This window comes from Melanostigma gelatinosum, assembly GCF_949748355.1.
Source record: "Melanostigma gelatinosum genome assembly, chromosome: 18".
Lineage (NCBI taxonomy): Eukaryota > Metazoa > Chordata > Actinopteri > Perciformes > Zoarcidae > Melanostigma > Melanostigma gelatinosum.
This window is the reverse complement of record NC_136651.1, coordinates 14599100-14615499: the sequence shown is the minus strand read 5'-3', so window position 1 is coordinate 14615499 and position 16400 is coordinate 14599100. Positions and strand designations below refer to the sequence as shown.

At 40.6% G+C, this 16400-nt stretch overlaps 1 protein-coding gene across 2 annotated transcripts in view; it reads left to right on the top strand.

Annotated features, from left to right (window-relative positions):
- The window catches only part of LOC306792230 (ras-related protein Rab-27B-like), a 36826-nt gene that overhangs the window by 12569 nt on the left and 7857 nt on the right, over positions 1–16400 (top strand). The window contains exons 1-3 of one of the 2 annotated variants that reach the window (XM_079289296.1): positions 3160–3303; positions 14097–14268; positions 15810–15898. In XM_079289296.1, coding sequence (XP_079145422.1) covers positions 14116–14268; positions 15810–15898 — 242 coding nt within the window. In that variant the 5' untranslated portion in view covers positions 3160–3303; positions 14097–14115. Of the gene's footprint in view, positions 1–3159; positions 3304–14096; positions 14269–15809; positions 15899–16400 lie in introns of those variants that run through there. The other variant, XM_079289295.1, reaches the window with a different exon arrangement.

Sequence of the window (16400 nt, the reverse complement as noted above, 5' to 3'; positions counted from 1 at the left end):
AAGCAGCTTCGTCTTCATGCTGGGATTTGAACTGGTGACCTTGCAAGCTGTCAAACTCTTAGGAGACAGACTCTGTTGTTGTGTTCTGCTGAGTGTCTCTGGGTTAATAATTTTAGATAGGAGAGGACATTCTTTCAGTGTTTTTAACAGGGCTGTAATGGAATTTGCATGACTGCCCCATTGTTTTCCACCTTCAGCTCAGCTGAGAGTTCACTTCAGCAGATGAGTTTAGTTGAATCAAGAAGAGTTTGTTTTGATCCTGAAATGACCGGTCCTTGGCCTGCTTTACACCTCTTAGTACAAAATCATTATCCCTCACATTCTTCCTTAGCATTTCCAAAATAAGTTATTAGTTTTACTTCCTTGGTCCTCTGGTTTCATTGGGTCCAGTTAATTTCCATAAAAATCAATGTTTGTATCTTTGTTGTTCGCATTAGTGCTTACTGTGAACTCAGTTCCATCTCCATGTCAGCTGTACGTCTTTCTTCTGTACCAGTTAGACCCATCCAATATATTAACACAATTCATTTTTAAAAACGTCTCTCTGGTCCACTGGGAATTGCTGGAATTGCGGTCCCCGACTCGGAGGATGTTTACACTTAATGTCAAAGTGAAATGCAGACTGGATTGGACGCCGTTGCCCTTTTCACATTCAGCCAATGTGGGTTGAGGGATTGTAAATGTTTCAGAGCATCTCTGCTACGGTCGGGGGCCAGAGTCTGGTGCTGCTGTTGATGCTGATTTGATGGAAGGAAAGACACGGACACGTGCATGTGTAACATCTCTATAAGGGCTTTAGCAATGAAGAAGAAACAACTAAAGTCAGTGATGTGAGTGGTTGTGTTGTCTCAGTAAATCCATGGTTTGGTCCAGTGGCTTTTCTTGTCCCTGCATGCACTCAGTGCATTTTCCTGTTAAACAAATCATGTGGAACACAATGAAAGACAGAACTATCCTTGACATGGGGTGATGTCACTGTCCTGCCGACGCCGCCAACAATACTCCCCCAGACTAGTCTGCTGCTGTTTGAGTGAATGGTGCTTTTTACTGAGCAAACCTACACCTTTCAGTTTCAAGAGGTAACGTTAAAGCTTTTTCTACAAATAATGGTATAATAATGGTATGTGCTTGGTAATAAACGAGACTGTTGGATTAAATAGCTGAGCTGTTGAGTGGAGTGTGATTACATTTTTGTTTAAATGTAACAGTCTTCTATACAAGAGAAGGCACAGCGCACCAAGATGGATGACAACGTGGTGTGAAAGCAGAAGCTCTCAGAGATAATTCATAATGGGTGAGGTGATCTGTTCCTGACACCTAGATCAAGCCTGGTATCATCGAATAAAAGAGACCAGAGAGAAATGAACAGTTAACAGAGTATTGTCTCCCACCGTCAGTGATGGATGTTATTTTGTCATGGTAACTGTCGGTGTTGTGGTAAGGTGGCCTTTAAAGGCCTAAAAGGTCACCAACATGAGCTGCATGATGCTTCGTCGCCTGGACACATATAGACTCCAAACCCGCTGAGAGGGTACAGGAGATATGTTCTCATCAATTATTTAACCTTTTTCAACCATATCTGTCCAGTAACACCAGTTTGAATGTCTCCTGCACAAAGTAAAAATCGGACGGACGGACGACGGACGGACACAAAAAATCTGAGATGTATGCGCATCAGCACATGAATGAGGGAATTCCCCCGATGCATTATGAAATACAAAGGACTTACAGCGAGGTGTGCTTGTGTCCTATTCAATGGATGTCGGCAGCTCCTGTGCTCATTTCTTCATTATTTTTGCGATACCAGAGAAAATGAACGAAAGACTTGAGGCTTAAGGTTCAGTTAAGTGCCGCATGACTGAAAAGAGTGACATTGTGCAGCAAAATCAATTAATTTTAATGGAATTGCTGCAAACAGTGCCTTTTGTGGGGACTGCCTATTGTTCAGACGCCCCATAGATAGCGTTGCACACTCTGATGTTAAAAGCCCTTAACTCTGTTTTCCCGAACACACGCGGCTGCTGTGTTGCTCAGGTCAGACCGAAAGCGATGGAACGGGTTGTAGCTGGGCAGAACTGCTGTGGAAGTAGTAATATGCTCATTGGCTCCTGAATATCAGTGGGCGGAGCCAAACCCTAACTATGGTTTTCTAGTTAAATGGTGTCTTAGCCCAAGTAGCCGTATAATAACTTTAAAAAACGAATTCTGACACAAAGGAAATGCAGTACTTTTATAAAAGCAGTACATGAATAAGTAATATAATTAAATCTAACATACCCTTAAAAAACAACCACAAAGTATATTATCATTATTATTATAATATTTACTGAAACTGCGATGTAACAGTGAAATCTTCCAGGAGACGGTGTATTGAGTTTTGCATTAAAAACAAACTTACTTTGAAGTACAATGCTACAGTAGGACAACGTGCAGCTCCGCCTACATGCTCCAATTAATAACTAATATTTATTTTAGTTTATTCACCATCCATTCTTTAGTTGCAAATATGCTTATTACAAAGAGAAGACCTAGTTTTGTTTGGGCTTAGGAGGACCGATAATGTATTTACTCTGCTTAAGGATTTGCACCGGGCTGTAATTTTTTACCTACTTCCTGTTTTACTACTGCGAACTACACATGCATACACACAAATACACAGTATCCTCCACCAGCACGATCTGAGGCTGTACTGCTGTACCTGATAAGAGAGTGTGTGTGTACAGAACTAGCTCACTGTAGCTCAGCCCCACCCTTTTAACACACAGAGGAACATAGAAGCAGAATATAGCAGAGAAGGAAGGAGGAGTAGCAGAAAGAGAGAAACCCTCAAAACTGCATCTGGACCTCAGTAGGTAACTAACTAGTCTGTTTACCAGCGAGCACTGGTATTTGGGCAGTTTACCATTTATGTTTAGTCATTTATTCAGTAAATAATTTGTCCTGTCAGTTGGTCAGTTTCTTGGTCAGTCTTTCATTCAGTTATTTAATAAGACATTTCAGTCAGGCAGAGGCATTAGACTAGTCATCCATCTGTCCCTCCAGCCAGGCAGCGAGTCAGCTGGTGAGCGAGGGGAGTGGCTCTCTGCTCCGCTGCCTTCAGCTGAACAGCAGTCAGTCATCCAGTCATCCAGCCTCCCACTCATTCAGTCAGTCTTCCCTTCAGTCACTCTGTCAGTCGGTCATTTGGTCATTAAGTCAGTCGGTCAGTGGGTGTTGCTGCAGGGCTGCTAGTCAGCTGCTCTGGACGGCTCGTATCTCTCTCAAGATCTCACACTGTGGAATCATCTAAGGAGCCACTGAGAGGTAAGACGCTCAGACGCTCAGCTTTGTTTGACCAGTTTGTCGAGTACATGTCAGAGGTGTTTGCTGACTTTAGAAGGCATGTGACGGGCTGCAGGGCGATATGGGAAGATGCAGAGTCGACATTTGAAAGAAAAGTTTTTTACAGGGAAATAAAGCGGCCGCATCTGTAGCTGTGGAATGTGATCACACCTTTTCCTACAAGCTGATAACTGTTTCCGTGTTGCGCTCAGCTGCATCATCCAGGCCACTTGTTATCTGGAATCATGAATTTACTCTCATGCTCAGTCTCATGATGGTGGTGATGTTCTGAAGGAAAGCATCAACAGCAGCTGTTGTTTTCTACTGACACTTGTTTTTGATCAATTTAGAGTTCAGAAAACCAGTTTGACTTCTGGTTGTTGTTATTTATCCATTTTAAACAAGTTGTTTTGTGTAATCCGAAACAAGGAGCGGTTTAACCAAATATTCCGTCAATCCTTTATCATTACGCGCAATAGATGTGTATCTTTTCAGCCTTTTTATTTATTTATAAGATAAAGATCAACTACAGCCAATGTCACGATACCTTCACAGACGCATTGTTTCCTTAAAATCAATAAAAAATAGAAAATAAAGATGATCAAACGTAAGCATGTGTTCTACAGACTTATAGATGATACAGCAGCCAGAAAAGGGATTTAAATTCCTCAGTCATATCTTAAAGTTTCAACAATACATGTATTCTACCAACACATACTGTTTTACAGCCAGAGCCGGATGACTTATTCCCCTGTGATATAGCCCTCTATTGTTTAGCATTGTAGTGTCAATGTAATGTTCCTTCAATCAATGTTTATTTTGAGTCTATCCCAAAAACAACCACCAAATTTTTCTTATACCAACACTGAAAAGTGTCCACGTCAAATTAACGATTTACTCCAGTTACGTTTTCTGAATACAACAATGGCCAGCCGCTTCAGGTATTCGCTGAGCACCTTATTTTATTGAATGAGAAATAAAATAATTTGGAGCAATTTTGAAGGATCTACGTTTTCAGTCGGAAGCGATGGGCTTGCAGCTGACAGTGCTAACAGTGTTAACCTGAAGGGGAACCAGTGGGTGGGTGCTCCCGTAACTATAGGCTGTCATTTGGGATGCCGCAGGTGCGTGAGCGCGTATCACATGCACTAACATGCACCAAAAGCATGCGCTGCTGGCCCGGCTATGTCAACAAAGAAACAAGAAGCTCGGATAACAACGCACACAGGGAAGTGACTTCATCCTATGCTCAGGTAGACTCGGGTTACTCCACTAGATCTTTCCCTTTTTTAGGCACCTTTAACGTTCTAAAGCTCATTTCACCAGAAACGACACATAGCAGACTCGCTCAATTAAACAAATCAGCAGACTTTGTACTCTTGTCAGGTACTTTGATGTTTTATGTATTTAATTATCATCCAGGGCACACTTTCCTTTCACTGAACACTTTGTGAATGTGACTTTTGAATTGGACTGAAAGTCCAACAGTGTGTGTAGAAGAAACAGCCCACTAGCTCCGTTGAAATAGCATTCTCTTAAAGCCGGTTTGACTACAGAGGGGAAATTATGTCATGTACAGTCTGTAAGATGTTAGGAAACAGTAATTAGCTGCAGGGTTCACTGGATGTGACGGAAAGTGTCTTTGTGGAATTGCTCTCGTATCAGTGTCCCTTTTTTCATGATTTATAGCAGAGGAGATTCTGAGGTAAATGTTTGACGAAGGCACGCATGCAAAATACAGAAGCCATTTTGAAAATAATATTTCATAAGTGTTTATTTCAAGTCTATGAAACACCCTGTGGTAATAAAACACTGAAACATGATCCTATTGATATCTTGCTCTTGGATAAACTTTGAGGCACTAAATTATAATACAAACCTATTTTATGTTAATTATTATTATGCAATGTTTACTTCCTTTACTTATACACTTACTTAAAACACCAGCTTTACTAATATTCTAGAAAAGACCAGGTTTATTTTGTCTACCTAGGCTTGAATCAATAATTAAGAAAAAGGCAAATAATATAAACTAACTATCCAACACTAATGCTCTAAAAGACCCATACTTTATGTCTTGGCCGAGGACTGATACAACTGTAAACTGTCATCTGTCAGTGAATGATGAGCATAACAAAACATAGCCGTAAACCAAAGTGTCAGCTTTAAGTTCCATCACCCCACTCTGTCCTCTCTGCATCTGTGTTTACCGAGTCAGACATGTGACATATTGGTGGAGTGTAACTCCCTTCTGTCTATTCCCAGTGGAGAATAGAGACGTGTGTTTGTTCTTGAAAAAGACATCGCATAGTGGAGTTTTTTTTCACTAATTTGCCCTCCCACAATCTTAACTTGCCGCTGACGGGGCCATACAGCAGCAGACTACGTGAACAGTTTGCACAATCACAGAAACAGGAAGCATCAGTAAGATCATAAAATACATAACATGCATAAAGCAGCTGGACGAGACTAAATGGCTGTAAAAACGGATTTTAGTCAGCGTTAAAATCAACAATGGAGAAGTTAAGTCTGTTTTCTTCATGAAGTAGTAAATTAACAAGTTACACTTCTTTACATTTTCAGGATTCACACTGTGACCATGTCCTGTTTGTGGTTCTGTTTGCCTGAAAATGGGTTTTGCCGATGCTGTGGGCGGTGTGGTTTTGAAACCATTTCCTGTGGGTAGTAAGTGTAGTATGGTAAAACGAGGCCAGTGGCCACAGAGCGCTACATCAGCATCAACTGCTCTACATCTGCAGCAGCACTGCAGTCACTGATTCTATTTTATGTTGGAGGCATAATAAATAGAATATTATTGTAGCAACTGACTACATTATTGTGAAATGTAATCTCTATTCAATACTTCATGTTAAACTTGAACATTCTTAATGAATTTCATATTATTGATGCTATTTTCACTTGATAAAGACTTAAGACTGAAGATGGAACATTCACGTTTTTTTTTTTTTTTATAATTTACTGTCTATGATGAGGTGGAAGATGATGTACAAAATATGTTCATAAAGACTTGTGAAGAGAGCATTTCAAGGCAGAGGTTTTGAAGGAAAGAAGCTTAATTTGACCAAAATTAATATTTTTTGGAGGCAGGGTAGGTCTTTATTCACTGTTACAATCATTAAAAAGCAAGAACAGCATGTGTAGACAATCGGTATACATCCAGAAGTGTTGATGCCAGTTGATGATTGTGCTAAATACATTTTTTGCTTCAGGACCCAGGAGACACCAGAGAGCAGGGTGGGCTCGCCACCTGATAATGACGCTGTGCGTTTTACTGTCCTGGGGCCAACAATGGGACCACACATTCAGTCAGCTGACAGATCACATGACCTCCAACTCAATAAGCAATAAAACAGTAGACTCAAGGAAAAGGAGAAACGAGCTGAGTGGAAAACAAAAGTAAAGAGTCGTTTATTGGTGTTTTGCTAATCGTGGGTGAACGAAATGAACCGGATCCATCTTCCCTGTCAACTAATTGGCTACTTGTTACAGTCTGAAAGCCAATTCTATTTTGGATCTGGTTCCAGGTTGGCAAAATACATAATTTCCTAGCCTATATTCATCAATTATTTTGTCCCTCTTTGCTGTTTTGTATTTTTCCAGCTAAAAATGGTGCATATCTAACACCACTCATGGACTGGGCCTATTTGTAGTTCAAAAAGACCAATAGAGCAGTTGGTATTCTCAGGTAAAACTATTTTGCGGACTGTCGTGTCGATTTCTGTCGTCAGAATTTAAACTTGTTGGTGCCTCTTTCGTGTTTTCGGTCTCCATTTTAGCATCTTAGGGATTCAATTGCACTTCACTTCCCAAAAATCACTTCAAAATAAAGGGAACATGTGACATCTTCTACTTTGCATTTTCTGTCGTGCAGTTTGGGTTTCTGGAGGTGGCACTATCACTGTGCATGAGAACCACATAATAGTTCTTAACAATTCTGTAGTATTGCAAAGAAATCATTAAAGCCATCACTTCCTGTTCGGCGGCAGAGAAGTACCAGACTGAAAAAATGGAAAATCTTTCATGGCCTGTTGTGAGCTGGATCGCTGCTGTGTTAGATCGACCTCGGACAGAGACCAGCAGAACATATTGGTTTAGATGGAAATGTCACGGGTTTTGTTTCTACTGCAGTACTGTAAACGCAATCAATCAGTCACCGGTCTTTATGTGTAGTTGTTCAGAGTGGACATAAATAAATAAAACACTTTAACTGTATAAGTACAGCCTCCCTGAGCCGCTAGCATGGCTGTAGGCTATAGATGTTTTTGACCACATGATGGCGCTAGATAAAAAGGTCGGGGGGGTCATCAAAATCCTTTAGGATTCATCCCTTGGAGATCAAGAATATCCACGAGACGATACATGTAAATCTGCCACTTTTTCCATAATATCCCAGTGAACTCAAGAACTCCAGAAGTGAACCACCAGCCTGCCAGTGTTAGTGCCTTGCTTTAGACCTGCAGTATTGACCTCCTCATCGATTCTCTTCTGCCGCCCCGTATTCCTATATCCATCCTGCCCTTTCGGATCCAGCTGTGTGTGCTGTCTGTACAGACGTTAGCCCACCTCCTGTTGTGGGATTAAGGAGAGATTGAGGAAGTCCTGGTGGGTCTCACAGGTGGATAAATAAATAGATACCTTACACCTGAGTCGAGTGTGTCGTATCTGATCGGGTTTTGAGTCAATAAGCCAATGGACTCATGAATGTAATCAGACTCTGGTCCCTCTTTAAAACCAGTGACCGAAAGGAGAACCTGGGTGGATAAAAGCATCTCTTTGTGCATGCAGAGGACGGCTTATTCGTGACTTTATACGCATAGCTCGAGGTAATAGTAGTAATTGAGGTTTTTGTACACAACAGGCCACCCAGCTGCTGTTTAGGCTCACTTCAGTGATCTCTCTGTTGTGCCGTATCGAATTAGCCTCGGCGCTTTGCTAAGTGGGTCTGAAAGGTTTCGAACAATCCGAGAGGTGAACCTGGAGGATGTCTGGACAAATGAGATAATCAAGGGTCAATCCTCATCCATGTTAGCGGTTATTGATCGTCGACTCTGGAGAATAGATTTGTTTAACGACAGCAAAGGCCCTCAGCAGAATGGAAGGAAAACAAATCAGTTGTCTGACCTGTTTAAGATGATTCAGCGGCCCCGGTCAGACATAAAGGTCTCTGACAAATGTCTGCTGACCTTTTAATATATATTAGATTCTTGGGGAACAAAAGTTTTTAAACCGCAGTTTGGGAAAATACAAGCAACCGTATCTGAAATGCAAGCAACCGTGATGCTTTTGACTTCATATGTTGAAGTTATGATCCGTGAGATTTTCATTATTTCAAATACCATTTTTGGATTTACATTTTGCAAATACCTCTATGTGCATTCTTCATTCCTAGTGGCGTAGTCCGCCATTCCAGTGCGTGATTCAAATTGCCGTAACGCGCGCAAGGAATTCATTGGTAACAATGCATGCACTTAAATGTTACTTTTAGCAATTCTGTCTAATTCATAGAAGCGTCTCGCATCATGAAGACCTCTCCTGCAGCCATATCAGAGCTGTATGAATTACTGATGATGCAAACCAACTTTTCTTACTGCTGCTGCTTCTCCTTAAAAGTGTTCAACTGGCAAACCGTGGGTGACTTTTAGAGCAGCAGATTATGTCATTTGTATGAGTCAATGAGCTCTTTTTTGCTGTTTTTCTTGCATGTGTTGTATTTCTGACAGAGTGGTTGCTTAGTTCTGCACCCAGTGGTCATGACGTGTATCATTTCTAGCAGAATTCTGCGACCTAGAGTATAAAAATGCACTTTGTAGTGCCACCAGTAGCTACAGGTACTGCAAACCAGAACTGAAATCTGTAACTTAAAAACCCACCTGAAACAGATTGACTGATGATGACTTTATCTGATGTCTTGTTTCTAGACTCACCTCAAAATCCTCCAAAAATCTAAAAACCAAAACGCGTTGTTGTGCACTCTACAACAGAGCCATCTAGTTTTGTGAGAGGAAACATTTCGTTTGGAAGTCTTACTTAGATTTGGATTAAACCGCATTACACTGATATGAATTATTTATTGCTTTATTTAAAGGATCAACGTTGCATTATGTATAAATATCTAATGAACCCCAAAGACACAACACCCTCTTTTCTCATCAGCAGTAATTTGTAGATGAGGAACAGAAGGCATTGAGGTAAGTATATGCTGTTGTTTCGTTCTTTCCCTCCTTCGTATAATGGTCTAGAAAAACAATTTCATAAAGAAATGAATAATCATTTTCCTTTCACCGTCCCTCTTACTTTTTCCAGGACTGAAGTTTTTATGATAATTATAATGATAGTTAATTTGTGAAGCATGTTCTATGCAAAAAGCAGATCGTGCTTTTCAGATTTGGGAAATAAAAGGCTGATGGGACATAAGCATTAACACCACAATAATGTCAGCATGCTAGTACGCTAAGCTAAATTAGTGAACACTATATCTGGTAATCCATTGCAATATAGCCACGATTTGGGTGATAACATTGAAAAAAGCTTTGTTCTGGTCGGTGTTATTGCCCATGATGAGTAAACTGATCGTTATTTGTATTGTAGTGCACAAGTAATCAAGGTATTACAATTATCAAGCTGCAAAGATGTGAGAGTATGCCTAACTCTCAATGTGTAACTGAATGATAGATGCTGTCTCATTCTGGAGTTATTACTCATTTGATAAAAACATGGCTTTACATGTTGCTCAAGACGCAGTCAAATAAAAGATTTATAGTGGCTGACTTAGTTAGTAGTGAGTCGTTCTTCTGAAAGGTGTTCAAGACCAGGACTTCTGTCTTGGCAAAAATAAATGACAAAAATAAGTACATCCAGTCTTTTACATTTTCAAAACTGTTACGCTGTGACGCCAGCTTGCTGAGGTCAGAAGGTTTGAATTCTCATCTCGTATGGGAGTCGTATTTGTGCGTCATTGCTGCAAACATGCTGTAAACCTCCACACAATCTGAACGTTTTTCATATTGAATGCACAGTGTGTAATAGATCTAAGTCTGTTTAGAACAGCACATGAAATACAACTCGGGGTCTGTCAGGTGAATTTAAGAAAATGAATCCTTTGACCTTTTTTAGGTTTTTCACCTCTGTGGTTAAAAAGTAACTACAACCAAAACACATGTATCGATTAACTTCTATTTATTACTTGTTTAGCATAAACTGAAACTATTATAGTCATTTTGTCAACAGGTGACTCTTATATTTACTCAGGCTTACAAGGACCCAGACTCACGCTTTTCACTGTCCTGAAAAATCAACCATCCCTGAACTAGTGCAAAACATCGTTTACTTTGCTAGTGTCACCTTCAAGGGTTTTTTGCATAAAACACACAAGTTTTTAGGAAATAAATGATTGTATTTTGTATTCAAAAAAAATCTTGGCGCCAGTAGTTTTAATTATGTATCATAGGATTGCTTAAAACTAGTGTTAGGAAGTTAAGCAGGTCATAATACACATTTTTACTGTAATTAAACACCAACGACATGTGGTGTGTGTGTGTGTGTGTGTGGGGCTGGGATGTTACCGTCTTCGCCGTTGTGTGCCAGTGTGACACTACCATGCGATGCATGTGTGTACATGTGTGCAAATGTTCGTATACCTGTGAAAAGTAATGCAATATACTGGATACAACCCACGATATCAATTTATATGTAATCCGTGTAATAGTGAGCCAGGCCAGGGAACATAATATACATTGTCATTGCGATCATGTTCACATGCCCAAGTACACCCTCAGAGAGCGAGCACATCTGTTGACGCTTAGTCTTGTTTGCTTGTGCGTTTTGTAGACAACAGTCTGTTTGTCTTTCTGTCATGTAAGAGTGCAAGACAAACATTTGAGAGGACGAGTTTTTCCAGAACAGTAAGTCAGTATTCTGTTGTGTCCTCAGCCATCGTGCTGAAGCTCTAAAGGCCGGTCAGTGACATCATAAAGGGGCAGATGTGGAGGAAGATGCCGTTTCCTTTCTGATGCTTCAGATGTAAAAGTAGAGTTTAGTTTCTTTTTGATAAAAGAAATCTGACCAAAAAATGTCTGCTTTGCAGAGTGGATATACGGTACATGTTCATGTAGAATGTGTCTCAATGTGGTCATATAACCCGAGACGAATTCTCATACATTTTACAACACAGGCCTTTAATAGATAACCCATAACTATAAATCTCTGTTAGTTTAAAAAGCTGCAGACTGTTTGTGAATCATTCCGACTGAAAGCTGTGACATCAGTTTCTTTAATATCACAGATGTAAGGGATAACGGCGGCGGAAGAGCAAAACACAACTTCCTGATAGATCTTCTGATAGAGATGCTGATGAGGTTAACTCATACAAACTCTCAAATCATCTCTTCTCTTTGCAGCAGGACTGGACTCTTACAGACTCCTCTCTTTGTTTCTCTTGTTTTCTGTTTGTTTCCTCCCAGTCTCTTTTTGTGTGAGAGAGAGAGAGAGACAGCGGATACCTTTTTAATGTCTCTGTGTGTTTTATGCTTTTGTTCTTTCTTGTTATTGAGACAGAAGGTTTAGCAGACACCAGGGAAAACATTTCCTCTGCCACCTGATTGTTGCAAAGCTGTGAACCAATTGTTCTATTAGTTGTATACATTGTGTTATTAGACGAGCTGAAGATAATGCAGTCTAACATAACAACCCTTTAATAAATCATATGAGGTTAAGCTAACTATTAGAAACATTTAAGTCAGTACAGTTCAGCAGCACAAACTACAGCGTCCAATATGTCCATGAAGATGAATCAACGACTGAAACACTTAAATTGTAACATTTATTATTATTCTTTGCTGAGCTGCTGTATTTGACTGCTTTAGTTTGAGCAAGTTGTACATAATAAAGTGGCAACTGTGTGTATATTAAATCATTGCATGCCTATAAAGCCAATGCAAATGGATGCAGAATGCTGGTGCGTATCTCTCTAGTTGGCTATTGTTAGCAAGCTAACCGCTAACAAGAACTGCAAACGCATTCTGGTGGTTAACTTTGCCGAAGTAACGTGAGGTTAAAAGTAACTCGTCGTTCATTCTGCCTAAACCCTGAACATTGTTTTGAAATAAAAAAACATACATACATACATACAACACAAACACCATTAAAAACATCGACATATTCTTAAGATGAATAAAAGAAAGCAGAAATGTCCTCATGATAACTATTAGGCTGGAGAAAATATATGGATTTTGTAAATATATCAAAAGGGGTAAACGGTTTGATCTGAGATTTATCTGGTAATTGTAGACTGGAATGCCAAAAAAGTATACACGTGTAGGACCAATGCATGAGATTGAAAGAGCCGATTCAGTGTAAACTCAATCATGAGCCTTTGGGATTGACGGTCAGTAAATGCAAATGTTAAAATTGTCCAGCACCACTAAGAACATGAACACGCATAATTTGCGACTCTGTTCCATTTTATTTTGTTCTGTTTCGTTGGTGACTGTGAGTCGTACTGTTGTCTGTCATCAGCTGATCGAGCTGCTTTTAACGGTTTTACCCCTCAGGGAACCATGACTGACTGAGTGACCCCACTACAAAGCTTCCTGGTTTTCCACCAGTGACAGCAGATCAATGAGCTCCACCCTTCCCCATTGTCTAAATCCGACCCTCAAACCCTCAGAGGGGCTTCATCAAAGCCAGGACTGATGGATGCTAAATGTGTGAGAGCAAGAGAAGAAAGGAAAACAAAATACATTTTTCGGTTTACTGTCATGTGGTGCCAAAGTGTCCAATTAATGGAAGCCTGAGTTATAAGGACTGTTTTGTAGACCTTGTGAAAGGACCAGTGTTTTTCTTCACACACTCAACGTTACTCTGGCCCATTTCTGCAAACCTTTGCATATTGGTTTCACTTCATTAATCCGACACAGAGAAGCTCATTTTTGCTTTTGTTGTCAAAGTTATCAGCGTGGCAATGCATTTGTTAAATGATACTGTCGTACTATCTTTGCTTCAGTCTGGTTGGTGAATAGTGTGTCTGATTCTCACCGTACTGTCTGAGGTCATTGTGAGGAGATCACAGCTCCCAGTTATTCACTGTCCTCACCGTAATAAGGCACAGTGTCAGTGCTTCCTCTCAGCTGAGTGAATTAGAGTCTTGTGATCCTCTTTCTAAATATACCACATGTAGCCATGCGGCAAACAGACCCCAGACTACAACTCACTCGATATGTGATCACTTGGTTCAAGAATTTCACATGAAACCACATTCCTTTTCTCTATGAGCTCCACTGACACACTGCGTTTACGAGGCACTTTCTCTTCAGCACCTTTGACAAATCGTTGGGATGACGTCTGACATTGTCACTCTGTGAAGGAATAAACCTGATGTTCTTGCAGTACAGAGAATTTTCTACTGCTTTCCCATCCTCTGATATATATACACACACTCTAGTTCCCACCCACACTTTATGATCACACACTCACACAGTAACCATTTTCCCAGTAAGTCCTGTCCTGGATAGGGCGACCCTTTGACCACACTTCCATAATTCAATCGCGCATCACGTGTGTGTGTTCTATTCATCGGCTTGTTGAACTTCTCAAACCTCTGATGCCGGTGTTAGTTTCTGTGTCCAATTTTGTCTTTTCTTCTATTTTTATTCATCTTCATCACCTTACACAGCCTGCCTATAATTAACTTAACTTTGGCTAGGAGTTTCTCTGTGGGTCTCTGTCTGTTAACATGCGTCTCTGTCTGTTCTCCACAGGTTTATTGCGGGCATCACTATGACTGATGGGGATTATGACTACCTTATAAAGCTCCTTGCCCTGGGGGACTCCGGCGTGGGCAAGACCACCTTCCTGTACCGATACACAGACAACAAGTTCAACCCCAAGTTCATCACCACAGTTGGCATCGACTTCAGGGAAAAGAGAGTGGTAGGTTCTCACCTCTTACAAGGCTGCAGCTGGCAGCTATTTTAGTTATTGAGTATTCTACCATTATTCCATCGATTAATCGAGTAAACTGATAAAAAAAAATATATTTTTGCTTTAATAAGGAGCAATAGTAAATGTGCAAAGAGAGAAAATAAGACCGAACAACTAATTTGTTCTTTAAAAAAAGATTACACCCTGGGTTTTGAGGCTCCAGAGTTGTTTCATCGACGTACAGGAACAGTCTGGAAAATGATTTAATCAGGCCAAGGTAAACCGTCAAAAAGTCTAAATGTTTACCGTTTACATTTGTATGGTCATCTATCTTATTAGTTGTTTTAATTATGTATTCTAAGCTTCTTGGAGCTGGTGTTAATAAGTTAAACAGGCCATCATCTGTCTATCTATCTTGTATTCAGACAACTGTATTCTTTGAGTTTCTCGCCAAACATTTTACACGATTACATTGGAACGCATCATGACATCATTATATTTGACTTGTATATATGAGTATATGTACTCAGAAAATGTATTTTTGGTGGAGTTACCACTAGACTGTCACTTAGACCTGTTGAAAACCTTAATTCCTGTTGCTCAAATCTCATCAGGGGAAATACGTGTGTGTGTGTGTGTGTGTGTGTGTGTGTGTGTGTGTGTGTGTGTGTGTGTGTGTGTGTGTGTGTGTGTGTGTGTGTGTGTGTGTGTGTGTGTGTGTGTGTGTGTGTGTGTGTGTGTGTGTGTGTGTGTGTGGAGGGGAGGGGGTCAAGAGTGGAAACATAAACCGTATGATCACAGCTGTAGCTCAGTGCTCCTCAGGGCTTTTAAATGGAGAATGAAGATGAATGTGGACCCGTTTGTTTATCATGTGAGCCTTTCAACCAGGATTGACAGTTCTGATGAGCCGTAATGAAGCAAAATCTCCAGCTGCTGTAAACTGAGCTAAATATAGTGAACATATCGGCTGAATCTAAAATCTAAAATATGATATTATGACTAACTTGAATTGAACCTGCATGAAATGAAAAACAAAAAGGTATGTTTTGCTGAAAAATGGGACTATGTTCAGCAAAAATGTGCAGTTGTGGCCCAAACTCAACGTCGGAATCCAGCGATCCTCAGCTCCGATAACAAGCTGCACCAGCTCCACTACAGAGGACTCGCACTGTCAGACGTACAGGTGTCATCATTTTCCCTCTCACTTGAAGTCAGTTATTACCTAGAAAACTGAACTATAAGCACTCTAGAGTTCATCCAACCGCTCCGAGTGTGATTGGCGTGAACGCAGCTCTGAAAGAGAGAGAGAGAGAGAGTGCATCGTCTGGGAAAGTGAGAGGTGTGAATGACGCCCGAGGCTTCCTGCGGAGACACGAACGCAACCGGCTGCAGCTCACAAGAGTTCATCATTACAGCGTCACGGTCACTGTACAGACGATTCATTATTTTATTATTATTATTATTATATTAGGCCCTCCTAGTTAAAACGAATTGCTAGAATGTGATGGATGAAATCTAAACTCGTGTTGTTTCTCTCTCTCTCTCCTCAGGTGTACACAGCAGCCAACCCCAATGGAACGACCGCAGGGAAAACCTTCAAGGTTCACCTACAGCTCTGGGACACAGCCGGGCAGGAGAGGTGGGCTGCTCCTCACGCTGGACTGGGTTTCCTTCTTTCCCTCGGGACTTTTACAGTTTGCAGTTACAGTTGTTCATTTTTGTATAGAATCGCTACAGCAGTGCTAGTCAACCCTGTCTTCGCTGTCCTCTCTTGCAATACACTGGGGAAAGAATCATTGTGTCCAAGAGGGACACGTCATCGTGTGTCTGGCGGTGAAACTCTCCATCTCCATGAAGGAAATATATCTTTAATGGGATTAAATGCTTTTTTATGTAGCAAATGCAGTCTAATTAACAGTAATTTCGTCTTATATTGGGTTTTGAATGTAGCTTTAACATTATTGAAATGTTTATTAAGTGTTAATTTCAAGCGGCAGCCACTGAAGTTGAGTGGGGCTACGGAAACTAAGGGAAACGTGGCTTTAACTGGCTTTAACCCCAATGCAAAATGTCTCTCACGGCAAATCCAGTTTTGAGAAGAGACGGTGAAATGATGAAGCTCATTGCTGAAATCGATCATG